Source organism: Juglans microcarpa x Juglans regia, chromosome 5D, assembly GCF_004785595.1.
Source record: "Juglans microcarpa x Juglans regia isolate MS1-56 chromosome 5D, Jm3101_v1.0, whole genome shotgun sequence".
Lineage (NCBI taxonomy): Eukaryota > Viridiplantae > Streptophyta > Magnoliopsida > Fagales > Juglandaceae > Juglans > Juglans microcarpa x Juglans regia.
This window is the reverse complement of record NC_054602.1, coordinates 1596162-1623152: the sequence shown is the minus strand read 5'-3', so window position 1 is coordinate 1623152 and position 26991 is coordinate 1596162. Positions and strand designations below refer to the sequence as shown.

General features: G+C 36.0%; 2 protein-coding genes and 1 long non-coding RNA gene across 5 annotated transcripts; 1 reads left to right on the top strand and 2 right to left on the bottom strand.

Moving 5' to 3' along the window:
• Window positions 1-2508: 2508 nt before the first annotated feature.
• On the bottom strand, window positions 2509-6111 carry LOC121265519 (ubiquitin-conjugating enzyme E2 variant 1D). The gene is made up of 4 exons (XM_041169173.1): window positions 5895-6111; window positions 4529-4668; window positions 3554-3679; window positions 2509-2881 (listed from the first exon to the last, which is right to left on the bottom strand). The coding sequence occupies exons 1-4, from the start codon at window positions 5926-5928 to the stop codon at window positions 2741-2743; spliced, it is 441 nt and encodes a 146-aa protein (XP_041025107.1). The 5' UTR covers window positions 5929-6111; the 3' UTR covers window positions 2509-2740.
• A 2361-nt stretch (window positions 6112-8472) lies between these two features.
• On the top strand, window positions 8473-19124 carry LOC121265518 (serine-arginine protein 55-like). 3 transcript variants are annotated; one of them, XM_041169171.1, is made up of 3 exons: window positions 8473-8593; window positions 8785-8908; window positions 16776-19124. In XM_041169171.1, the coding sequence occupies exon 3, from the start codon at window positions 16776-16778 to the stop codon at window positions 18834-18836; it is 2061 nt and encodes a 686-aa protein (XP_041025105.1). In that variant the 5' UTR covers window positions 8473-8593; window positions 8785-8908; the 3' UTR covers window positions 18837-19124. The 3 variants fall into 3 exon arrangements, with proteins under 3 accessions (XP_041025105.1, XP_041025106.1, XP_041025104.1); XM_041169172.1 differs by having other exon boundaries at window positions 8486-8593; window positions 8764-8908; XM_041169170.1 differs by lacking the exon at window positions 8473-8593 and having other exon boundaries at window positions 8630-8908.
• A 2917-nt stretch (window positions 19125-22041) lies between these two features.
• Window positions 22042-23227, bottom strand: LOC121265521. Its single transcript, XR_005940678.1, has 2 exons — window positions 22643-23227; window positions 22042-22481 (listed from the first exon to the last, which is right to left on the bottom strand). It is a non-coding gene; the product is annotated as an uncharacterized LOC121265521 (long non-coding RNA).
• Window positions 23228-26991: the final 3764 nt, after the last annotated feature.

Below are 26991 nucleotides of genomic sequence, written 5' to 3'. Positions count from 1 at the left end.
AATTTTAGACTTAGTAATGGCTAAACCATTAGACCATTGTCAAGTCTAAATTTTGGTTAGAATTTTAAGTTTTGGCTATAGCATTAACCTTTGGTTAGGTGAATCCACATTACACTAGCCATTTTAAAATCAAAATAATAATATAATATTATATATTTTAATAATATTTTATAATTTTTGTTAATATTTTGCAAATACACTCTATATATTAATTAATAATTTAATTTTTACTTAAAAATTATTATTTCATAGCGAGGGTAATTTTGGGCGAGATAAGACGTTGGCATTGGTTTCCTTTGATTACTATTAGTCCAAACTGACTAGTGATGCGATCATTATGTGGAGCGTTGTTATGTGTGTTAGCGGTCCAATGGGGTTCTCACCAATGCAGGCTTGTACACCTTCTTGTCTGTTCCTGAGGCTCCTTGGTTCGATGTCAATATAGACTTTGTGCTGAGTTTACCCTGGACCCAACGATCCATGGATTCTATTTTGGTTATGATTGACAGGTTTTCCAAGATGACCCATTTTGTAACTTGCAGGAAAATAATGGATGCTGCTCGGATCGCTCATATTTACTTCGAGAAGATTGTTTGTTTACATGGTGTTCCCCGACCAATCACTACAGATCATGACACCATGTTCATGAGTCATTTCTGAAAGAGCTTATGGGAGAAACTAGGGACAAAGTTGAATTTCAGTAGCACCTACCACCTTCAAACGGATGGTCAGACTAAGGTGGTGAATTGGAGTTTGGACATTCTTTTGAAGAGTTTGGCTGGAACTAAGCCAAATCAATGAGATTTGGCTCTTTTCCGAACAAACTTTGCCTATAACAGATCCAAGAACAAAACCACATGGCTGAGCCCATTTGAGATTGTCTATGGTTAGAACCCGGACTGGTATGCTGGACTTAGCCCTCATCTCACGTGTAGGTCGTTTGAATCATAAGGCATATGAGATGGCAGAACATCTTAAGGGCATCTGTGATCAAGTGAAACTAGCCATTCACAAGAGTAATGCCAAATACAAGGTTCAAGCAGATAATCATTGTTGTCAGTACTTTTTGATGTTTATGATTTTGTTTGGGCAGTATTAACTCGTGATCATTTTCCTGTTGGCGATTATAATAAGTTTAAAGAGCAGAAGATTGGACCATGTGAGATCCTACAGAAGATCAATGATAATGCTTACAGGTTACGCCTTCTCAGTCATTTGAAGACGTCTGATGTATTTAATGTGAAACACTTGAGCCATTGTTTTGTGGATCCCGATGAAGCTATTGTGAACTCGAGGGCGAGTTCTTTCCAACTCGAGATGACTAATGCAGGAGGATCAAAGTCAAATGATACTAAATTATCAGATTGCATGTTGACTGCGTTGAAATATCTTTAGGTGATAGACCAGCACAAAGATGGCTGGAAACCATGATCTTTCCTTGATTGGGGCACTTATGGGCACGTTCCGATATTTTGGTCATAATTTTGGCTACGGGTATTAGAATCGCGTATATGACCCAAATTCGGAAAGTTCTTTACGGTGCACACATCGTGGGCACCAAGCTATGCTTGGTGTGCATCATTTTAAGCCAAATTCCACTGTTTTCCCCTATGAATTTATAGTTTTAGTTATTTTTTGCTTTTATCGTAATATTTCATTTACTGTTTTGGAAGTGATTCTAACCGATTTGGGTCATAATTTTGGCAGATTATTTCTTTTATTACGTATTTAATTTTGGCATAATTATTGAAATTTTGCTATTTTTGATAAAATTATGATACGGTCGATTTTCAACTATTACAACCCAGCTTGTGGGTTGACAGACCATTCTTGAATTTTAATAATTTTGAATTGAACATCAGAGGCGTTTCTCTGCATTTTTGGACGATTATTCTATCTTCTTTCTTGTCAATTATCTGTTAAAACTAGCCTGTAGAATAATCACTATTTTATCCGATGTTAATTAGGCTAACTAAATGCTAGTGAGATCTAAAATGTAGCTAAGTTCTTCTTAAATGGACTGCATTGGACTAGCTAAAATCTTTTAAGTGAAACTTCGAGTTACAGTAAATGAAAAGGGAAATCCAAACTTGGCTAGTAATTGTTCACATATCAAACCTATATTTAACTTCCAAACTTTTGATTGTTTGCATTTTAATGTTAACACTAATAATATGTTAATTAATAATTTAATAATTTTTAAACTATTAATTAACATATATTTAGTATAATTATAAAATATGAAAAAAAAATTTATTATTAAAATATAACATTATATTATTATTTTGAATTATTTTTACCTATTCCAATGTGAGTTATACTTGAATGGCTTTTGGCTTTTTAGTTTAACCAAATTTTGACTTTTGCTTTCACTTGGCCAATGCTTTGGTACGGGAAAAAAGAAAACAAAATAAAAGAACCGTGACCAGATAAAAGAAGCTAGGGGCTCTTGACAAGTTGGAATCGGAAAGTTTCCAAAGAAAAGAGGCCTACTCGGGCGAGGGGACATTTTAATATTCGACACGCAATATATATATAAAACCCATTAATCAAACAGCATCTTTCAACAGAGTTAAAGAACATAACGAAACAACAATGAAGCCCTAGAGACTATAAGAGAAGCTTTCTAGGCCATTCCCCTGTATGTTCTTCACTTCAACAGGATCGACAAAGCATTACAAATTATATATTGCAGATATATGCAATATGATCCGTGATATCTATACGGTGGTCTCGAAAGCTAGAAGTAGGTGCCTTCTGGAGGCTGGACCAGCTTCCTGTTGTGTGGTGCGGCCATCTCCTTTTTCAGCTGGGTCAATATATCCTCCATGGTGTACTCTCGTTGCCAATTCGCGAGAAGTCCAAACTTCTTTGGTTCCACCTGTCCCATTTCAACTATCTTGCTGTAAAAAACTGCATGTAGGCTATTTTATTTTTCATAGAATAGACCGGATGATATGTACGGTGACCAAGGACCGATGTGGTACATAGAGGGGAAAAAAGAGTACATATGGACATATACACACACACAGACAAGTTGTCTCCCGAGCTAGTTTGAATTCAGAGATGAGATGAGATGGTTTTAAATAAAAGATAAAAGTTAAAAAAATACTATTAAAATATTATTTTTTAATATTATTATTGTTTTGGGATTTAAAAAAGTTGAATTGAGATTTAAAAAAGTTAAAATGTTTATTATATTTTGCATAGAAATTTGAAAAATTTGTAATGATGAGATAAGATGAGATGAGATGATTTCTGAATCCAAATAGAGCATATTGTATAATAGATCTCTCTCCACAAGTCCACCAATAAAAATGGAAATATAAAAGGATAAAACTAAATATTTGCAGTGATGCCAATATCTTTTAGACCAAATGACATTTTCTGTTGTCATAAATATGGAGATTACGGTGATAATTCAATCCCACATGGGTATGCAAATTGTTTAACTATTCCCCAAGAGAAGAAGAAACAACTAATTGCAGCATATATAAAATCCATCACAACATTGGAAGATCAGTTTAAAGTATACAATGGAATTATAACTTACCACCCCCGTTTCATGGTTCACACAAGTCATATTAATCCGTGAATGAAAACGAACGCTTGGGGGCTTCTCTGGGTAATCCTTATCACAAAATAGCTTCAACTGATAAATTCGACCTTCATGCACAGTCTGGCAAATAGAGAAGAGGTTATTGCACTAGCAAGTAGCCCATACTTGGGCAAAGAAGAAGACAAAACGCTAACAAATAAACACAAAATATAAGCACTAAGAGCAGAGGAATCCACTATCTCTTAATTATCAAAACTGACCAGAGGTCCAATTTGCATTAGCATGTAAACCTAGCAGACTACTCCTACATCACCATTCAAGTTATCACCAAAAAATGTTTAATGAGCAGCTTCCATTCGGAATAAGCATGACTATTTATGATATCCAAGTATCTAGACATGACGCAGCATATGTGTGCACAGACACGTGCACATCCACCCAAGTGTTTGTTCGTGAACACCTCCAAACATAACCCTATGGCTAGGCTCAGAAAAAGCACCTAAGCAAGCCAAGGAACTTAAAAACTAAAGTAGATTCCACCAAGCTCAGGCAGCAGGAGGCCGCCAAGGCAATTGCTTCAGAGAGCATTCCATGTTGCAATGAAAGGGGTAAGAACTGATTAGTTGAGTTCTCCTATACTTTGTTTTTTTGTTTTTTTTTGTTTTATATATATATATATATATATATATATATATATAAGGTCTACAATCCTTTGTAAGTTGTAACACGGGGCCACATGATTCAGGCCTGCAATGCTGCAAGTCATTAAGCAAAATAACAACCAGCCTTCACCTTACAGGTCAAAACCGATGACTAATTTCTAGGCAGGACAGAAGTGTAAGTAACCTGATCAATTCATAAAATGTTTTATCTGTGCATGTGCAAACAAAAGCAATTTTTATCTGCCGGAAAACTTTACAGATACTGACACACATATGTAAAGGGAGAGAGGAAACAAAAGGCACTTACATTGTGAGGACCGATAATGGTTCCAGTCCAAGAGCGCATGTAAATGTCATCTCCATCATCCATTCCATAGCTGACAGTGCCATCACCAATACCTTTTTCACCACGTTCAAGCTCCTCCAACAATCTGAAGTTCCTAGGGACTGCAGGGAACCTCATTCAGTCAACATTAGTACAACAGAGAGACTGGAATTGGACTTAAATATTCAAATGCCTACAAACTCAATGTAGGAGTTATGGTTCAAATACAGATTTCATGGTAATGAACTCTTTCAATGGCTTTCCATATGACAGAAAATTAATCAGAAACTCAAGACTGAAATCTCAAGGCAATTACAGATTCTTTAAACATTATTTATTTATAGTCTTAACTTATTAGATCCCTTAGTGGTTTTGTATTGGGTTCTTAAATGTTGCAGTCTGGAAAAAAACCATGACTATTCTCAAAGCTATACTTTCAGGTGTAACTTATGAAACTGCTTCCCAGGCTTCTGTAGATTTGAATGATACGTATGGATCCTATTTTGTAAATGTATATGGAAGAGATACAGACTTCATATCAAGGCCAACAAACTTCATATTGTTTGCAATAAAAATAAAAGTACTATAGGATGTACTACAATCATAAAGCAAGGTCGAGATGATGAAGACACAAATTTCGCTTGCATACAACTTCGACCGTATGCATTTAGTCATCCTTTGAACTACCTAGGTAACATATGAAGGAGAAAAAATCTGCAAAAATATCCCAGGAAAGCAAGGCTGGTAATATACACTTAGAACATTATTATTTAGTATCTGACAAAACAAAGGAGAAAACACAAACAATCATAGTATAAAGCCCAAAACTTTTGGCTCAAGCAAAGCACATAAAAACAATCGCCATGTCTGCATAAAATGCATTCTACATCAAAGCAGTCCAAACAAACCCTTGACCATGTCTATACCAAACCCCAGAATCAAAGAAGTATAGTCCCAAGACCCAATTATACAACAACTCATAACTGGATCGAACTACACGAGCATGCCATACGAAATCTGGACTAAATTTTAGCATAAATAAGCCGACCCAAAAGTAGTTTTATGCAAAAATCATTAATTGGCCCAAACAAAACGAAAAGTTGCGAGAATTAGGAATTTCTCAAAATTTCATCATGCAAGGGAGACAAAGTACACGCATATATAAACAAAATAAAGCAACCTAAAGAGCCACGTGACTCATATGCGCAAATCCATCACGAATTTCCCACCAGAAAATGCATAAACAACAAAATTCATCAAACCTAAGAGCGGATTTCTCAATATATCAAACCAAAGAACTGGATCACCGAAAATTATGGAAGAAAACGGTGATGGGTTAGAGGCTCACCCACGACACTGGATCCTCCTGAGCCGAGCGTCATGGATGACTTGCTGATACTTAATCTCCGTTTGGTATATTGGGATCTGATCGAAGTGGGGGTTTTAAATAGCTGGAGGGGGAGGGGGAGGGGGAGGGGGAGGGCAGTCAGATGGGCAGAGCTAGAGAATCTGGAGAAAGAGAAGGCGACCAAGGCAAAGGCGGAATAAAGAGGCAAGAAAACAAACAATGATCTTTAATGGGGATACATGTTAAAGATAAGTTGCCCGATGGGTGGGATTTCTAGAATAAAGTGGTCTATGTGTTTATTATTATTATTATTATTTGTGACTGCACTTTATTTATTATATAATTAATGTAAAAAATCACCTTACCATTCGATAACTACTTAACTCAATTGAGTGATAGTGGTTAAAATTTCAAAACTCAAGATTTTTTATTTATGATCATTGCATTAATAGTAAAACAGTTTGTAGCAAAAAAAGAAAGATAGGTAAGTTCTCGGTCAAATGCATAAGATAAGTTTTGCAATAGGATGATAAGCGGGTGAAGGTATTAACTATAAATAAGATAGGTAGGACTCACATGTCTACATTATAAGTTTGATTAAAAGAATTAGCTATATATATATATATATATATATATATATATATACACACACACACAAACTCCTAAGAGTTGGATCAAGTGATAAGGATCTTGATTTTGACTCATGGTGATATGTTTTCTTTTAAGTCTAAAGTTTGAATCATGGGAAATGCTTCTCCCACAGCACCAATTATATTTTTTATTTATTTTTGACTTAATTGTTAAGTAATTATTTTAAAATGATTTTTTTAAAATATTTACTGAATTTTAAAAAATGTTTGGAAAAAAGAAGAAGAAAAAAGACAAATTTTTTTACCTATTCGGTGGTTGGTTTCGGTGGACTCCCTCTGTGAGAGTAGCATCGTCCTTGAATCATATCAAGTGTAAATAATTTATAGAATTCACCGGGTGCACTTGCAGAAAATTATTTTCAAAAAATTGTGGGTTAGATTATATTATTATCTACCAAACGGTAATTAAAAAAATGAATATATAACTGTAGTTCCAAAAGTTAAGATTGGCTATCTTATTCTTCAAATTTTGACAAATATGTAACTTTTTCAATTTTAGTTAATCATTCAAAACTTAAAGTCTATATTAGATTAGTCATCACACTCTCTATATAATAAAATATTATTATTTTTATTATTTTTAATTAATTTTTATTTTATTTTCATAATCTTTAATAACTTACAACAATCATATTCATTTCTATTTTCACAATTCAACAATCTATAATATAATAATCTCATATGTTTATATATGGTAAAATCTCATATGAATAAAAATCTGATATCTATAATATAATAATTTTAAAAAATATTTTTAGACTTACTATAGTTTTTTTTATATTTGAAAAGAATAATGAATTTACTGTAACTTATATTTTAGATAAAAATACTCTAATTAATTCAATATAGAATAAATATCGATGATATTTGTTAAATTTAAAAATAAAAAAATATTTAACTAATTCAATACGAGTACTCTTAAATGATATATTTTTTCAACGAGATTCTACCTACTATTGAGAAAAAGTAAGTTGTTACTTAGAAACCTGGAAAGGCTATCTCCAAATTTCAATAAAAAAATTAAAAAAAAAAACAAATGTAAATAGTTCCTGAATAATGCCTGGAAGAATCAATAAAAAAGGACTTTTGAAAGGGTACTTTTTAAAAAGTTACATATAATATGCCTCTTTCAACTTCTCAATAAGGAACCTCCATTTTCTAGACAAAATTTCACAATTTCGTTTTCAACAAAATTCATTCCAACACTATAAAAAAAAAAAAAAAAAAAGTCATATAAAAAAAGTTTTATAGCCTTATCCAAAATTCCTGATGTGATCCATAATATCTTCGCATTCTCGAATCTCATACTTTCTCAACGTGTAGTATTATATTATTTCAATGCGTATAGATAGAGACAATCTTTTTATAATTATTTCAATATTGTGTTTTTTCATTTTCCTATATCTCAACATTTCAAATTAATAAAAATATATCCAACTTATTTAAAAAAAAATAATCAGAATTTTAAAAGAAAAGTCTAAAGAAAATTAAAATTGATAAATTCAGCCAAAATGTTGTGAATTGTCATGATCCCTTGTACCATCTAGTTATTTTAAGTGGTTAAAGGTTCAAAATGTTCATTTCCTTCGTATTCTAATAAGAAAGTGTTTAGGGCTCTATAAAAAAATTAAAAAAAAAAAGTGTTTAGGGCCAATCAAATATTTGTTAATTTTTTAAAGAGTAATTATACTCATTATCTTAATTTTTATCATTCTCTTATCTGATATTAGATGATTAAAAATTATTTATTATATTTTATTTATAAATTTATCATTTAATACCACGTTAAGAGGAGAAAATACATAATAAATATATATATATATATATTTTTTAAAATTGAGCAACACTACTATTTATTATAAATTTTAATTACTCTAATTTATATGATTGTCGGCCAAAATCACTTTAAAGCGAAGGTTTATTCGCACAGTGAAAATGCTCGTCGCGAAAGTAAGCTAAAGTTGACGTAGTGTCGCCAGCAACTGGCAAAGCAAGATTGACTTTCTATGAAATCTTCCATACGAGACATTGCTTTTCTATCGGAGTAAGGTTAGAAATCAAAGTATTATTAGTTATTTGAAATTTTGACTGGCTCGATAATAATGTTCAGTAATCTTAAAATTTTTTATTTTTGGAGGAAAAAAAAAAAAAATGATTCCTTGCCTATTTGTTGAAGTTTTTTTTTTTTTCTTTTAATTTCTGTGGCCTGGAAATCACAGAATCCTCTATGTACTCTTCAGGTGCGACGCGCCGGGGCTTCCAGGATTTCGTTGATGCGGTTTGAGTCAACAAAGCGGACCGGCGGGTTTGCAGATAGGAAGAAAAGGAACGCACCAGACTGAGAACTCAAACATCCAAAACCCGGTACTATTGCATTTCTTTTACTTTTTTTCGTTGGTCGGTATTATTGCATTTATTAAGAACCCTAATGTAAATTCAAAAGTTTTATTTTGCGTAAGAGTTTTTTATTGGAACAATCGAAGTTAAACCCGTATGCGGTTTTTGTTAAGAAGGTGATTATTGTGATTATCACTTTATGCACAACAGATGTTCAATGGAATTCCTATGTATGGTACATTATGATCTCGTTTGGTTGCTTCAAGTTCAAACCTGAAGAGAAGATAAATATAGACAATGTATTTTAATACTTTTGTTCAGTGTTTGTCGCTTAGTCACAGCTAGAACTAGGATGTGCTGGTAGTATATGCTAGTATATATATTCCATTGTTTTCGTTTATTTTTCTTTACCACTCCCTGCCCAAGAACTTAATTACTTTGATTTGATTTTGATTGGGAATCAAGTTTTATTTATGTTTTTTTTATAATAAGACATATTATACTTTTATAAATGAGCAAAGGACATTACAATATGTTTGATACTATCTGGAACATGAGCCAGATTAACAATATCATTAGACAGATGAATAGCCTCTTTAGGTAGAAAATGAGCCTCTTGGTTGACATCCCTTGGTACATAACTGAAATCCCAAGCTGAGAAAGCAGACACCAAAGGAAGAAATATCTTGAACCAGATGACCGCAGGAGGAGTGTAAACCCGAACCTTCTTTAATGAATTTCACCACATTTTTAGCATCACCCTCAAATATTACCTTGTCCAATCCCAGCTCCATGCAAAAAACTACAGTAGAGTAAGCTCCAAAGGTTTCTGCAACTTGAGGTGTTGGATTCCCATACTTACTAATCTGCTTTGAGGCAAGAACAACCCCCTTTTCAAACCATTAGTTTGAGAAGAGGTAGAGCACACTGAACTTGAGTTTAATTCAAGTTTAAGATAATATGCACTTCAAACTGTATATCTACCATCATTAGTACACCTCCAGATCAGTTTATCGTCCCTTGACAGAGGGCTAAAGCACATGTTAAGAATCATATCAGCTTCTTCTGCAGTAAAAATAGCTTGCACTAAAGACTTATTCCATTCATTAGTACCAGGAAGAATCAGTTTTGAAACCAGATCATCTGCACCTAAAATAGATATTAGAGATTGGACCTTATAAGTAGAAGGTGTTGGCAGCCATTTATCCTTCCATATTCGAATACTGTCACCATTTCCAACCCTCCAGCACAAACCAGCATTCAATAAATACCTAGCGGAAAATATACTTTTCCATGCATATGAAGCATTTTTAGGCAACCCAGCCTCAATAATGGATGAAGTGGGAAAGTACTTAGCTTTAAGAATCTCAGTAGCTAAAGTAGAAGGTTGTTGCAGAATCCTCCATAATTGCTTTGCTAACATAGCTGTGTTAAAAGCCTCCAAATCCCTAAACCCCAAACCACCAGATTTCTTCGAGATACACATCTTATTCCAACTTAACCAGTGGATCTTACGAGAACTATCCTGATGACCCCAAAAAATTTCTGCATCATATTAGTAATCTGATGGCACAAAGTCTTAGGTAGTCGAAATAGGCCCATGCAATAAGTTGGGAGGGCTTGGATGACTGCCTTAAGCAATATTTCCTTTCCAGTCTGGGACAGAAATTTGGATTTCCAGCTATTAAGCTTACCCCAAATTCTATCAACAATCCCTTTGAAAGCACTATACTTATGCCTGCCAACCAATGAAGGTAGTCCAAGATACTTTTCAAAACAGCCAGTAGATTTAAGCCCTGAGATCTCTTTGATAATGTGCCTCATTTCAACTGCACTGTTTCTGCTAAAAAATAAAAATGTCTTCTCTCTATTCAACTTTTGGCCAGAGATTCTTTCATAGCACAGCAGAATGTCCTGTAATCGACTCCATTCTACTGAGGATGCTTTGATAAATAGTAAGCAGTCATCAGCAAAGAAAAGATGTGAGACACGAACCAAACCTCTTGCAATTGGCACACCAGTAAGAGAACCATTCAAATGAGCATGAGAAATAAGCCCACTAAACACCTTGGCACATAAAATAAACAAATATGGAGACAAATGATTCCCTTGCCTAAGACCACTTGAAGGTTGGAATTGTTGTTGTGGTGCACCATTAACCATCACTGAGTAAGAAACTGATGAAACACATTCCATAATCAGACTTATCCATCGCTGCCCAAATCCCAATTTCTCCATAACAAGCTGTAGAAAGCCCCATTCGACCCTATCGTAGGCCTTACTCATATAAAGTTTCATTGCCATAAACCCCTCTCGACCTTTCAAAGCAGAATTCATAGTGTGGATTGTTTCATAGGCCGCCAATACATTATTAGTAATCAAACGACCAGGTATGAAAGCATTTTGATGGGTAGAAATAATCTGAGGTAGTATAAATTTGAGTCTATTGGCTGAAACTTTTGATATTATTTGTAGACAACATTACATAAACTGATAGGGCGAAAATCAGTTAATTTGGTTGGTTTTTTAATCTTAGGAATAAGGGTAATAAAAGTCTGATTAATAGAAGATAGTGGAACACCACAGTTCAGAAAATCTAAGACCATATTACTAACCTTATCTCCAATAGTATCCCAGTGAACTTGAAAGAAAGAAGCAGAATATCCATCTGGGCCAGGTGATTTATATGGTGACATCTAAAAAAGAGCCTGTTTAATTTCAATCTCTGTGAATGGCTTGATCAACATAGTATTCATATCCACTGTCACCCTCTCCTCCAGAGTTAATAAACAAGCAGACGGGTCCTTAGGATTAGATTTTTTTTTTTTTTTTTTTTATAAGTAGGTCCTTAGGATTAGATGAAGAGTTAAGTTTAGGAAAATACTGAGTGAAGGCAGTTTTAATGGCTTGATCATCTTGTAAAATCCTCCCATCTTCTGATTCAACTTCCTTAATGAAATTAGTTCTTCTTCTCTGATTTACACATGAATGATAATACTTTGTATTTCTATCTCCAAATCTGAGCCAGTGAACCTTTGGCCCTCTGCTTCCATCAAGTATCATCCTTCTCCAATAATAAATTCCTCTCTGATTGCAGCCCCCTCAATCCATCCCAAGCTTCCTTTGACCCAACATTCTGAATAGCCTCCATCCTTTCTCCTATCTGCTGTAACTCTTTCCTTTCATTAGTCCTTTTATCTTTGCTTCATCCTTTCAAAGCTACACGACAGTGATTCAGTGAATTTTGTAAGTTTGTCACCTTATCTTTTGTTTTATAAGTAAAAATATTATATATATATATATCAATAGGAGTAACCAAGTACACTGGACGTATACAAGAAAATATCTAGCCCATACTAGAGAACTCCTAATGACCCAAAAAGCCCGTGAAAATTAGAAATCTATCCGAAATACTCCAAGCCTGAATTGGAATAGAACACACCTCCCCATCCCCAACCCCTTGTTTCCCTTAAGACTAATACTCCTCCTGAAACTCCCTCTACGAGGAAGTCTTCATAAAGCCCTCCTTTTAGTCTTCCCTCTACTTGAGCTACCTCCCTTAGTGTCGTAGTTGATTGCCCAAGAAAGACGCTTAAATTCCATGCTTTTCTTAAAACTTGATTTGGTTTCAAGCGAGTGGCCTGCCTCAATCGTAATGAGTAGTACTTTAAATTGGTCTTCACATCTTCCATATGAAAGCCTCACAATATGCTGAATCTCGTTAACCTTATGTAGAACCCAATCCGATGGTGAACCTGCTATATGGTTTATCGGAGGGAGAGAAACTAGGGAACAACATTATCCCCAGACACAGTTCCCAACTGCACTCTCGACCCTAGACATTCCTCCTCACAAGGCACCAACGACAAATCCATAATTTCCTCCCAACCATATCCTGCATTCAAATCCCGAACCTCCTCAACAGCTATATTGTTGCTGTCCAATGTTGATGTCACCATTAAAGGTTCCTTCACCTCCGGCATAGGTGTCGTCGTTCCATCGATGAGGACATTGCTTGTAGGTGCCCCACCCCCCGATGATTCTTTCTGTGCCACTTTGTCAGACCCTACTGCTCCCTCAGTAGGCATAGAACAAGTAGGGGAAGCACTACCTTTTGTTACCCCATTTTCATCTTTTAAAAGCTCGTCTGCTTCTTCCAAAGTATTCAAAACCCTAGAAGGACTCCCATCTTCAACTCAAAGTGAACCCTGACAAAAGGTATCAACTCCATTTGCAATTGGTGACTGAGGGTAGTCAAATGGCGCACTTGAGGCCTTCAAACTTGTAGGATCTACCCCTCGCCCCCCCCCCCCCTCGTCCGTTTTCAACCCACCACCCAAACCTGTGACCAAGTCTAGCCCCTTATCCACTTTAATCATAAGATCTCTCACATACTCCATAACTCCCGTCAATTGAGCTCTTACAGCCCACAAGACCCCCTCCACTTCCCCACCCTCAAACACCTGACAGAGGCAGCCATTCCACTTCTCTCAATGTCACCTTACAACCTTTGTCTCCTCCAAGTGCCTTACCCTTTCCTTCCGCCGCGGAGCTATTCTCTGCTTGACTACCCGTCGGTGACCTTAACATCAAGGCATATGAGGCACCTTTGACCAAGGGAGGCCTTCCCACTGTCTTTCCATCAACAAACTCCCATTTGTTTGCATGCTTTAGAGCAATGGCTTTGGACCCAGTGATGCTTCGAATGGAATGCAGAAAACCTTTCCATTTGATGCCATTTGCGCCTTCTGAGATCACCAACAAACCTTTTCTCTTTCTATTCCGAAAATCTGAGAGTTGCAAAAAATTGTCCCTTGCGTTAATATAATGTTGAATGATGATAACTCCATTGCCCATCCTTAACTCCCTGAAGAATCCCTCATGACAGATGAGTTCTAAACAATCATCTATCCCTTTAGCCACCTATAAAGTTGTTGTCCCACATAGACACATGAACTTAGCCATCATTTTACTACGATTAGAGATGCGAAAACCATTTCCTCCCTCTTTTGTAAAAACGAAAGTTTTTTATTCCACCTTCAACCACCTCTCACCATTCATATGAGACGAATCCGCGTCGTATGTCGTCATCCTCTAATCCCAAATCATAGGATCATTCATATGCTTTCTATACGGGAATAGAAAGCTGATCACCCTCCATCAAAACAGCTCTAGAAAATACCAGAACAACATGCAACATTTATATGCACAAGCCTTCTGTGCATCTTTGAGGAAACTGAGAGGAATACGGCTAAAGAAGAAGGATCTGTGAAAATGAAATCCCCTCCACAGAAAATTCTCAGATTTGACGCCAGAGCGTGTCGCCAGAGCTCAGCCTTGTCTGCGACAGACTAGATCTACGTCACTGAAGCCTAAAGGAAGGCTTTCTGTGAGGATCCCGATCGCTGGAGGGAGGGCCGTCTCCAGCGTGTCCTCCGAAGGGTCGCCGGAGCCCATCGGTTTTGTCTGTGGTGGCCACAGGTTCGACGGCACCTGGCAGATCTCGTTTCTCTCTCTTGTCTTGTCTCTATAGTGTGTGGGGGCTGCACGTTCAGACTTTCTATGGTCCAATGACGACAATGACGGCATAGAGAGGTTCGACAGCACAACATGATCGAGTGGGTATGTTGAGTACGACGGCACAGTAGGATCGAGTGGGTTCAGTGGGTTCTGGTTCAATGGGTTTGACAGTGACAGCACAATAGTATCCCAACTATGTCTGATAACCTCGTTACAATTAGAATTCATATTCCAACTTGCCTCATATCTCCATATTTTCCTTTGAAAAGGAAGAACCTTATCTTGATCTGGAAAGGAACAGAAAATAGGAGAATGATCTGAACAAGAAGTGAGCAAAGTCTGTGCAGGAGTACTACCAAATAAATTAAACCATTCCTTATTTGTCAGGCTTCTGTCCAACCTTTCTAAAGTAAAATTATCATCCATTCTATTATTACACCAAGTAAATTTAGGTCCTCGATAACCCATATCACACAAACCACTATCCATCATACACTGTTGGAAATCCATCATCTGCTTCATTGGTCTTCTGGCTCCCCCTTTTTTCTCAGAAAAAGATACAATTTCATTAAAGTCACCCATGACAATCCAAGGGGAAGAGATATCTTTACTTAGAAATCTTAGTAAATCCCATCCCTCCTTTCTGTTATGAACCACAGGATGACCATAGAATCCAGTGAAACACCAACATGGTCTATTTCTGCACTGCATTACTTTTTTTTTTATAAGTAAGAATCTTTATTGATCGAATGAAACTAGGTGTAGCCCAAGTACACAGGAAGTATACAAAATGAGACACATAATTACATTCTAGGAAGCTGAAAAGAAAACAAAAACTCATGAACATTCCCTTCCTTGAGTACAATAGCAGAAAACCACTAAAAAAGAGATGACACAAAGAAATTCCAGATTTCCTCCATTGCTTGCTCCTTGTTGATAAAGCACCTGTCATTCCTTTCCACCCATAAACACCACATTAAGCACAAAGGAGTCATCCTCCACGCCGCTTGCAGTTGACAGCTATTATGATGCCTATTCCAACATGCTAGTAGATTCACCACACTCTTTGGCATAACCCAACTCAGCCCAGCTCTACTAAGAATGCCAACCCATAACTCCCTAGCCACCTCACAATGTAATAGTAAATGATCAATCGATTCCCCATTCTTCTTACACATGAAGCACTGCTCCATTACAATCATACCACGTTTCCTTAGATTATCAACTGTCAAAATCTTCCCAAGTGCAGTTGTCCATGTAAAACAGACAACTTTAGACGGCATAAAAACCCTCCAAATGCTCTTCCACTGAAAAGAGATGTGTTGTTGGACTGTTAACGCCTTGTAAAAAGATTTAATAGAAAACTTATTACTCCCCGTATGTTTCCACAGCATTTGATCTCTTCCATTTCCTCCTATCTTCACAGAATACAAAAAGCTGAAAAAACCTGCAATCTCATCAAGTTCCCAATCTTGAGCATTTCTAGTGAAAATAACATTCCAATGCACAGTCCCATTAGCACGACACGATGCCTCTGAAACAGTAGCCTGCTGATTTCCAACCATGCTGAAGACAACCGGAAAAACAGTATTAAGAGCTCTCTCACCACACCATTCATCAAACTAAAAACGGATTCTTGCACCATATCCATTACTTGAACATGAATATGTCTGTGAGAGTAATTAATCAAATCCACCTCCAATATATCATCCCAGAACAAAGCTAATCACCCAGAGTTACCAACACCATCAACAGTTAATACATTATTATAGCCCAACTTCAGTTTCAATGACTGCATACTACTGCCCAACATTTAGTTTCCATTAAAAACACCATATTTGGCTTATATACCTTTGTCATATGACAAAGTCTACGAACTGTGCGAGGGTTGCCAAGCCCTTGACAGTTCCAACTTAGAAGATTCATCGCTCTTGGCGGGGCTGGACCACTTATGCCAATACCATAGAATATTGTTGGTTTACTCACACATACAAATAAGTGCCAAAGTAATTTGCTTTTGGGTTCCTGGCAAACTAAGTTTTATCTGAGGTAATGGATTCATGTTTCTTGGGAGAAAATAAAATCAACTAATAAGCTGTACCAGTGTTTGGTCTAGGGTATCCCGCGTTTTATATTTTTTTATTGGTGAATGTCTAACTTTTTATGTACTTGAAACTGGTGTCTAAGAATAGAAGAAGGTCCACCTTCTCCATTTGGAGAAAGTGTAGTCTGTTAGCAATTAGCCATCAAGTTTCCTGTGCCATGATCATGTTCCATCCAATAGTCTTTTTCTTTTAAATATATCAATGGAGGTGCATGACTGATTTTCCTTCCTATCCAAAAGTAACTTTTTGCGCTATTATTATTTTGCCAGATGTCGTTGTATATTGGTAATCTATCAGCTCGAACTCAGAGAGGTGAACTCGAACACATTTTCCGGAGGTTCGGGAGTTGTAATGTGCAGCTTAAGAAAGATGGATATGGGTTCGTAGTATTTGACGTCCGTCCAGATGCAGAGAAAGCTTTGAAGGCTCTGCAGGGTAGGAAGATCTGTGGTGAGCCTTTGACTCTTACATGGTCTAATAAACAGCCTCGACCTTTTCGAAAATATGAAAGAGGTGCTCGATTATATGAGTCGCAACATGGAATGAATGCTGGAAGAGGAGGAGATTATGCCAGTAGAAAAATGGGTTCAAATAGTTGGAGAGATTACAAAATGGGTTTTAAACACCCAGATAGTGATGGAGGAAGGCTCCATTCTGCTGACATGCTTGATGATGAGACAGCCTACAATGAAGACATCATAAAACATAATACAGAGGAAAAATTTCAAACTTTGCATGATGAAGGTGGAAATGTCATAGCCAACCTTGCCGACAATGATAGATGGGGTGGGAAAGCTTTTGACCCCTCAAACTATAATGGGGTAGAAAATGGAATAGGATTTGACCGATATGAACCTTACCAGGGTTATGATGGCAAAGGTGGAAGTGAGACCCAAAGGGTAGGATATACAGGCGGTTCTCCTGCGACAAGAAGTTCTCAAGAGAAATTAGGCAAAGAACAGATTGATGCTGCAGCTTTAAACTCCCCCAATGATTCTAAACCTCGGAAAACTTGCTACATTTGTGGGGGTTCTGGTCACAAAGTGCATAATTGTCCCAAAGAACATTCTTCGTGGAGAAAGCCGACCAAGTTCGATCTTAGGGAGGATGATGATGCCAATAAAAGTGGTAGAGGCAAAGGAGAGCTGGATAGATGTGGATCCAGATCATGGGGAAAACTGCAGTTGAGTAGGGATGATATGTCAGCAAGGAGACAGAAGGATAATAGGATAGCATCTGGTTCACGAAACCATCGGAGGTTGATAAAAGGTGGAAGCTCCCCCATAACAAAGGAAGCTGATAGGGAACACGAAGTGGACTATGGAGGTAAGAAGAGGAGGAGGAGGGAAAACGGAAGTCTTAGACAAAGTGTTGCCAAGAAAGCTCGGAAGCCAATTTCGTCTTCTCACCATTTCAAGTATAGCACATCTAGATCACATACGACTTCCCAATCGTCAAAGTCTCCACCAAATTCAAATAGATCGAGATCTGCATCTTCCAGAGCCGATTCCTTGTCTTCTAATTCAAGGTCAACTTCTAAATCGCAGTATACTGCATTCAGAAGTTATAAGACTAGGTCAAGCCCAATCTTGCCAACATCCTTGTCTCTATCACCATCCTCTTTAAATAAGGTGCCATTATATCTGAAAGAGACTCTGCATAATGCTACTACTCCTGAATCCAAGGCCATTCTAGCTGAACAAGGACAACTAATAGACCGTAATGCTGACTCCAAGAATGTTAGGATTGAAAAGCCAACGATGGTGGGGAATGAAACTGTACCATCATCCTCTAAAGTAGAAGATTTGGAAAAGGACCATCATATGGAGAGGAATGAGATTGACAACCATATTATGTCTGGGTCATTATTTGAACTTACAAATCCAAGCGAGTTGCTTTTGGATAAAGGTACTCTTACTGCTCGGAGTTTATCTCCCGAGAGACTGGGAGAGAGAACTGAATTTCAAAATTCTGGGGTATTGGAGATGGAGCAAATGCCACCACCAATCAAGAAGCCAGATTCAGAAATGATTGCCATTACCCAGACTAGCTGTTCAACGAGCATATCGTCAGAGGAGATGTACCTGGCTCTGAAGCATTATGGCCTGGAACTCCCCAAAGAAAATGAAAGGCATTTATCCATCGAGGCATACTTTGGTTCTGCTAGCTTATGGCCTTGGGAGATCATTTACTTCAGGAGGCTGAAAAAGGGCCCTATGTCAATTGAGAACTATGCCAGGCGGGTTGCTCAGAATAAAGAGTTTTGCATTGTGGATAAGTATATCAGAAGCAGTAGTGGATGGGGAGAAATGGGTGAAGACAACTCTTGAAAGGTTTTATTGCTGATATGCTGAGTTAATTTTTGTACTTGTAGACCATGAGATCTATCTTCATGTTGATTCTACCATTTTGGGTTTCACATGCGAAATTTCTTGTGGATCCTTCAAATAGAAGTTTTAGACAGGTAAATTTGCAGAATGTGTTCTACATGATTGTGGTCCTAGTGTCATGTACAACACGTTGGAACTCATATGACTTTGATGAACTTTTCTTCTTCAAATGATCCATATAATGTTAATTGTATGCTAGATTTTGAGTAGTAATACAAAACTTTGGAGTGACAAAAAATTTGGAATTTTTTTTGTTTTGTTTTCTGAGGGTACCTTTAGAGTGATGCTCTTGTCACATATATTCTCTGAGCATGCATTTCTACTATCTTGCATCCTCCAATGCTGGAATTCTATGTGCAACCTTAGGGGTGATGCTCTGGTCGCATGCATATTTCGCCAACAAGCATAATATATCTATTAACCGAAAGTGATTTATCCTTGGTGGATGCATGTCGTGACCTCAAGTGTTTGACATACCAAATTGCCAATATTTTAATTGGAGAAGTGTTCTACGAATGATGGTTGTGATGGGAATCTATTTCTTGGGTGTTATTTGTGTACACTGCAAGAAACGCAAGGACCTGTTTCTCTGTTGTTTGATGTACTCACCTACTGTCCGGTGTATGGTTCAAATCATCGATAGAGTCAAAGATCGTTTAGTGACCTTTCCTTAAACTCAGAGTTAGTAGTTAGTGGGTTTTCGACAGCAAATGAAGTAATTGGTTTCTTTCTATATGCTTGCATTAAATGCTTGTTGATTGACTGATTTTAGAAGCTGACGCAATCATCCAAGCTTAGAAGAATGTGTCCGAAGCCTTATATAGAGGAATTATGGCATGCAAAGCAGTGGCTGAATTTTCTAAGCAGAAAAAAACAACTTTTTTTTGTTACTCCTGAGAATTAATTGTTAATTTCTCAAACTGGGAGTAAAAGGATATTGGTTTAAAATTTGTTACTAGAGGATAACAACTGATGCTCGGTTTCGTTCTCTGCTTACCTGTTCATTTAATTACATGGAGGAGAATATGGTTGGATTTCTTCAGTTGCAGGTAGGCAAGGATGGGCTTTCATTAGTTTTTCTTATTATTGTTATCTTTATCGAATTTTATTGGAAATAACCACCTAAATAGGCGAAGGAGGCTTTATTTCTAACCACTCAAAATTTTGTCGACCCTTTGTATTGAGATTATATGCTTCTGTTGGTCAATTAATCATTCAATTTGAATTTCAGTTCAGGGGTTCATGAAGGTATGTTTTTTGTTCATTGCTCTCTCTCTCTCTCTCTCTCGTGTTTGGAAATGGGCCAAATTCTTTCCTTTATATCTTGTTAAGCATAATTCAGCATCAAGCAAGAGCATCTATGAAACAATCTCAAGTTAAATGCTGCCAGTGTGCAGTGTGGATTGATCTCATCAGCATTTAGATTCCCCATGCTAAAGTTATTACACTAACTATCTGACAGAGAGAGAGAGAGAGAGAGAGAGAGGGTGCAGGCGTTTGACTGTTTGAGTAAGGGAAAGCGTTAAGATGAAATGAATATGGACTATGGAGAACATGCAAAAGAGTAAGAAGTTACCAAAAATAGTGGATGGCCAAAGGAAAGATAGCATTTAGTGTCTAGTGAGAAGGGGAGTGAAAAGGAAGGCACCGAAGGAAGAGATGATCAAAGAGAGGGGGGCGAAGGGTGGAATTAAATTTGTATTTATCAACTGACGTAATATCCTCATTATTCTCAACTGTCTCAATTACTCTTTGCATTTATGTGGTTTTAATGGTCTTTCAATCCAATACAGCCTTCCACCCATCCTTGTTTTCAATGCTCGAACTACCCCAACCCAACTCTCCTTTCTTGATTTACCAGAATACCCTCCATTCCTTTCTCACCTATCTGTAAAAACCCACTTTTTTCGACCCCACATAATGAGGATGTAAATAGGGTCACCATATAACATAAAGAGGTTGATTAGTTGGCAGGACTTTTAGATCGCTTCTTAACTAAAACTCTTTATCACCTAAATTGGGCATATTTTGCCTACTTGATATCTTTGCCACCGACTGATGTAGGAGAGACATGTTCTTCTCTCTTTTCTTTCGATTTAGCTACGAAACCGAACATCCTCAAAATAAGAGTGGGGTTTTAAGCAGCTGTTCATCCTTGAGAGGAGTATGATAGCAAGTACATAACAAAACATCTCCCATTACCATATTATACTGAGTTGTGGCTGTACAGAGACACAGATAACTACCACCGGACTTGATGCTGATATTGTCTAAAGATTGTAACATGCAATGCTGGCCAAATGACTTGTGCTGAGCCAAACTCGTTTGGTCATGGTTATTGGTTAGTTTAATGTTTGCCTAATAACCACGTGATCGTTTTCCAAAAGACAAAAAAAAGCCATGAGGTCGTCTCTTGGGTTATTTGATTGGGGCCCTACAAGTGACCCCATGGGGCCAGTGCTCTAGATATTTGTAAGCAGCAACACAAGGTCATCTGGATTGGGAACAATCACGGCAGTGGGCCCAAAGACATACCGTTCTTCTTTGTCTACCTGCTTACAACTTTTTAGAGGTACCACCAGTGTACCAGAAAATCTACTGCACATCACAGAGTTTAGCCTATCTTTTCTTCAGGCAAAAGACGCAGATCTTTCACTTTCATCTCTGAAAAACATTTGTGCGGCATTTTTTTTTACTGTGTATCGCACGAGAAAAATGAAAAAAAAAAATAAAAATTGTGGGGGCTGTAAGGCAAAAGCAAATATTACCTAATATTTTGATAAAGAAGATTCTGGGCCCTTACAGTTTAACCTGTTTACATCGTCCTCTGCTAACGAGGGAAGAAAGCTGAACCCAGAAAGAAACAGAGACATTCCTAACACAGAAGCTAGCCCACCTCTCCCCTCCCAACCATATGCTCCCCCCCAACCCCAAAAAAGATTGCCCATTTCCTATTTTCTATGATTTGCAAAGTAAAAAGATAAATAAAGGTAGTGCTATTCGCGCTCCACCTTTCCGCAGGGGCTCTGGATCCCATCCACCAGGAATAACCTTCCTCAAAACTATGGGATGGAGCTAAAAATGGAGCGCAAATAGCTCTGCCTCTTCGAGAGACATATTAAAAAAGAACAGAGACTAAAAGAGAATAAAAGCAGAAACGCTTAAATAAGTCCTAGCTCCGATAGGGAAAATAAGAGAGGGAGGCCTACTCTCAACTCTTTCTTGTCTTTATGTTGGGGCTGGTGGTGTCCTGAAGAAAGTCCAGCAAAACGGTGCTCTTGCATTTGGGGCATTTGGGGTCGTCCTCGGATAGCATCACGTACATGAGGCAGCGTGGACACCCCACCAGCACCATAGAGGTGGCCTCGGGGCTGTTGGAGTACCGGAGAGAGTCATCCTGGTTGAGCTCCATTGACACACACGAGCTTGGTGGTGATGTCGGTGACACTGTGGCCGAGCGGCTTGGCGACTCCACTCGTGGGTTGGGTCTAGGTGGTGAGAGGTTCAGCTTCAATTCTAGTTTTGGACTGCTTCCACTTCGGCGACTCATTTTCGTGTACTTCCTGCAAATATATGTCACCCTGCCTACAGAATTAACCAAAACGAAACAAGCTCATTCAACAACGAAAAAAAAATTATATCTTGAAAATCAATTTAATCGAACTTGCACCACACAAGTTTCTGATTACGCAGAGCATGCAACTGAATTCCAATTAACACGTGAGGGCTACAAAACCTTGGTATACCTCGAGGTCGAAACGACAATTGTGCCAACGCCAATTTCCGCAGAGGGTGAGTATAGACTGATATGGAGAGGATTATAAGAGAGAGTAGAAGGGATGGACGGAGACCGGCTAGTTATGAACCGATCGAGACTAGCTCCGGCACCATCAACCTGGCCTTTGCGAAGTGGGTATGGACCTCCAAGCGCCATTATATATATATAAGGGAAATGAAGGGAGAGCGATGGGTGATCTTTAAAGCTTAATTTAATTGTGGAGGGTATAGGTGGAGAGAGAGAGAGAGAGAGAGAGAGAGAGAAATGGAAATGAATTGAAGTATTGGGTAGAAGAAGGGTGTTAAATTGAGGCCAGAGAAATGTATTAATTGTTGGGCAAAAACAATTCTCCGGATTCATGCGGAAAATTGCAGTAAATATTGTAATTACAAAAACTGCAGAAAGACTTCCCTTCATTCATTTCTTTAGCAAGGCCGTCGGTGTTTTTACTTCAAGAATTTGTGAGAGAGCTAGCGGAGTGCAACACAGGTAAAACCCTCAACGGCTTTTTAAGTTTTAAAGCCAAACCCATATTTAATAATAATAATAATAATAAAACCCAACGCCACCTATAAAATTTATTGGAAGCAAGATAAAGAAAAGACCGACAATTTAAGTGAACCATTGAAAATGAAGTTTAACAGCTCAGCTAAACATGATAATGCTGTACCCAACATTACATTTATAAAAGACTTCCTAAATAATTTATATTATTGAAGTTCCTAAATTTTTAATAACTATATAAAATTACATTAAAAAATCAATTAAATTTTTTGGCATATATATATATTTGTTTTTTTTTTTACTTAAGGTCGCAACGATCTCATAAGAATTCGGTTTATTTTAAAAATAACGGTCAATATTATAATTGAATTTTTTTAGTAATTCATTTCATCCCAATTATATACTTAATCTAAAACATTACAACAAAAAGTTACCATTTATTTAAGAAAAATGGTTTGTATAAGTTTTAAATAGACAAACTTCATACAAATTATTATAAAAAAGTAGATCTCACTTAAAAAAAAAATAAAAAAAATTTTTTTTTTATTAATAGTACACACTTTTTTACAAATAATTTATATTAAACTTATCTATTTCAAACTTATACCTAACATTACTCTTTATTTAATATTAAATTATTCAGCAAATTATGCAGAATCGTGTGCATGCAGTGAAAGATCTCAGATAAAATTATTAAATTATAAGATTTTATTTATTTAAAATTATATTAATTTATTTGACATCCGTATCACGTTATCACCATTAATAATATTTCCATTGCGACTTCTCAGTAAATCTTTCAACTGAAAGACGGACAAATGAATCCTCCATTTTCTTTAAAGAAAAACTAACGCTTTATTTTATTTTATTTTATTTTATTTTATTTTTGATTAATAATATTAAATCCATCGATCCCTCAATAGCATGCCGGGTGGAGGAATCTCCGACAACCACCAAGACAGTAGAGAGGGCGGCCGGATAGTATTTTGTTTTTATTTTTAGATATCAGAAATACTTTGTGTCCTGAATTCGAGACTTAAATAGTATCTTGAATGATTTTTTGTTTTATTTAATGATTAAAAAAGTGTTTTTTAATGTTGTAAATTGTTTTTTTAAATGTTTATGATGATTAAAAAAATATATAAAAAAAAAAGATAAAATACACTATTTGATAAATTTATTCAAACTATTTTTTCAATAGCCGTAACGCTCTTTAGATATATATGTGAAAATATTATAATGCAGGAAATTATATTGGACCTCAAATAATCTTGCTGGCCTAAATCGGAAGGACCTCCGGCTCCAATCAAGTGACTTGTCCTCTAAACGTGGGACATGGCTTTAGAAAAGTGAATGGAGACATGTAAATGACGCATTAATCTATCTAAAAGCCTGAAAACGTACACATCAAAATAATAAATAAATAAATAAAAGGGGAAGAGTAAATTAGGTTGCATCCCAATCAAATTGAATAACACTGACAACCACGCTATCACGTAGCGACTTCTCTCTCTCTTTTTTTTTTTTTTAATTATTATTATTATTATTAAAATATAAAAATCGCTTATCGATTTTGTTGTATAAAATATTGACAAAGAGACACATTTTTTATTTATTAACAAACTAATGTAAAATTCCATTACATCAACTAGCATTAAGACTAGAATATTTATATTTTGAATTTTTTATATTCAACGATAATAAATAATATGTTTGTTTTGTAGCTTTGTATAGAAAGAACCCTATTGCAATCAGCTTTCGAAGGCATCACGCTTTCTATTTGCTTTCTGATAATTTTGATAATGAATCCTTTTCTGCTTCAAAAAAAAAAAAAAAATCGCATACAATTGGTTGGATATGAGGTTGTGCATCTTATTTAAATTTTATAATGTATTATATTTATTGAGAAATAATCTCATATTACTTGTGTACAAAGATTTAGGCATGTTTATAAGAATGTGTAATTATCTCTTGTAGAATCGATTTTATGAGATGAGTTAGATCTATAAATTTCTTCATGATATCAGAGTGTGCTAGATGACGAATGACACTCACACTATTTACTTCGTGACAAGAACTAGAAAAAAATATTGACATGCATGTGAGAGAAGATGTTAAAAAATAATCATATATTACTTATGAATAAAATCTTAAATATGTTTATAAAAAATATATAATTTTTTCTTATAAAATCGATTTTATGATACAAATTAAGCCTATAAATTTCTTCCTTTATAGAATTCTTGCCATGCACTTTCAAAAAAATAAATAATAGCGATGTAAATGATAACTGCATCCTTGTAAAGCCTGTCCCTGGTGAAATTCCATTTTTCAAGTAGCATAAATTAAGATGAGTGAGAAAGTAACACATATTGATATATATATATATATATATATATATATATATGACACATTCATATCTGCACGTACATTTTCAGCGGCAGAGCCTGCAAAGATTCATCGTACATTTCATGGATGACCACTCGTTCTAATTTAGTGATGGATTACAGCTTTTAATATTACGCAGGAGGCAGTACATGAATTTCTCGACAAATCAATCATCATCCTATTATCTTTGTTTTTTTTTTTCTTTTTTTTTTATATCATTCTTTTAATTATTATATTTTTATAATATGGGAAAAAATACACAACCAAAATTTTATCAATTGTAAAAAATAATAATTAATTTAATAATTAATGGATAATATCACATTATAGACCGATATAAAAAAATTACAAAAAGAAAATGAGAAAAGGACGATATATTTATCATAGCCTTTCACTTGGGTTGGATTGATGATGTTAGGTATATATGCTACAGTACTCCTTTGATTAAACAAACTATTTGACCCATTTGGAATTTTTCTTCTTTATGTCAACATTTAACTTCTCTTAATGTTTGTACGTAGAAGATGGAGAAAATTAACCTCCAAAGACCGGAAGCATTACTCCCTGCTTCGTATTAAATAAGCTGGATGGATTTGAATTAATGAACTACTGGTTATTTGGTTATTCGAATTAATAAATAGTAAGCTGCAGCTTTTCAGTTAATGAGCGTTAAATTAACTTGGAGCGAGCTTTTAAGAGCGCCACCAAGGCGAGGCCAGGAGAACTAGCTAGCTAGGTACGTAGATCATCAGCTCCCTCATTAATATTCTACATGATCTTATTTTAACTCGATCAATCTTGGATAAGTACGTATTTATGTTAATTAGTCATCTATACTATACTAATATTATGCCAGTACTTCTATTTAAACATGTAACACTTCAATATAAGGTTCAAACTATATAATCTATACTTTAAAAGAATTAGTCAATAATATAATTGGAACTTCATTAAAACTTCATAAAGAACAAAAACTTCTCATTCACAAGCAATGTAAGATTCCATGCATTACATACCCTTATACTTATCATATGAAGTATCACTATCTATGTCCTTAAATTCCCAACGTCCTCGTTGGGCCAGTCTGTCGTATGTGGCATGGCTCAAGTTTCATATTTCTGATTGTAATAGATTCTGATACCATTTATAACTCCCTAATAGAATATCCAAACCACATAACATATACTTCAAAAAGACTATTCAATAATACAATTGGAGCCCCATTGAAAATATAAAGAGTAAGAACTTCTCATTCCTTGAGGCATCACAAAACTAATGAACCAAGAAGAAATTAAGCAATAAAATAAAAGATAGTCTCATTAATGAGTGCTTAATTCCTTTGTTAATTAGTATAAAAATATATCAAAAACTTTATAAAAGTTATTTTTTGTTAAAGATCATTAGCGAGAACATCAATACAGAAAA

Coding starts and splice junctions, on each gene's coding strand:
- LOC121265518 (XM_041169171.1), top strand. CDS start 16,776: ATGTCGTTGTATATTGGTAATCTATCAGCTCGAACTCAGAGAGGTGAA.
- LOC121265519 (XM_041169173.1), bottom strand. CDS start 5,928: ATGACGCTCGGCTCAGGAGGATCCAGTGTCGTGG. Junction 4,669..5,894: donor AGGAGGATCCAGTGTCGTGG/GTGAGCCTCTAA, acceptor GGTTCCCTGCAG/TCCCTAGGAACTTCAGATTG. Junction 2,882..3,553: donor TGAACCATGAAACGGGGGTG/GTAAGTTATAAT, acceptor GAAATGGGACAG/GTGGAACCAAAGAAGTTTGG.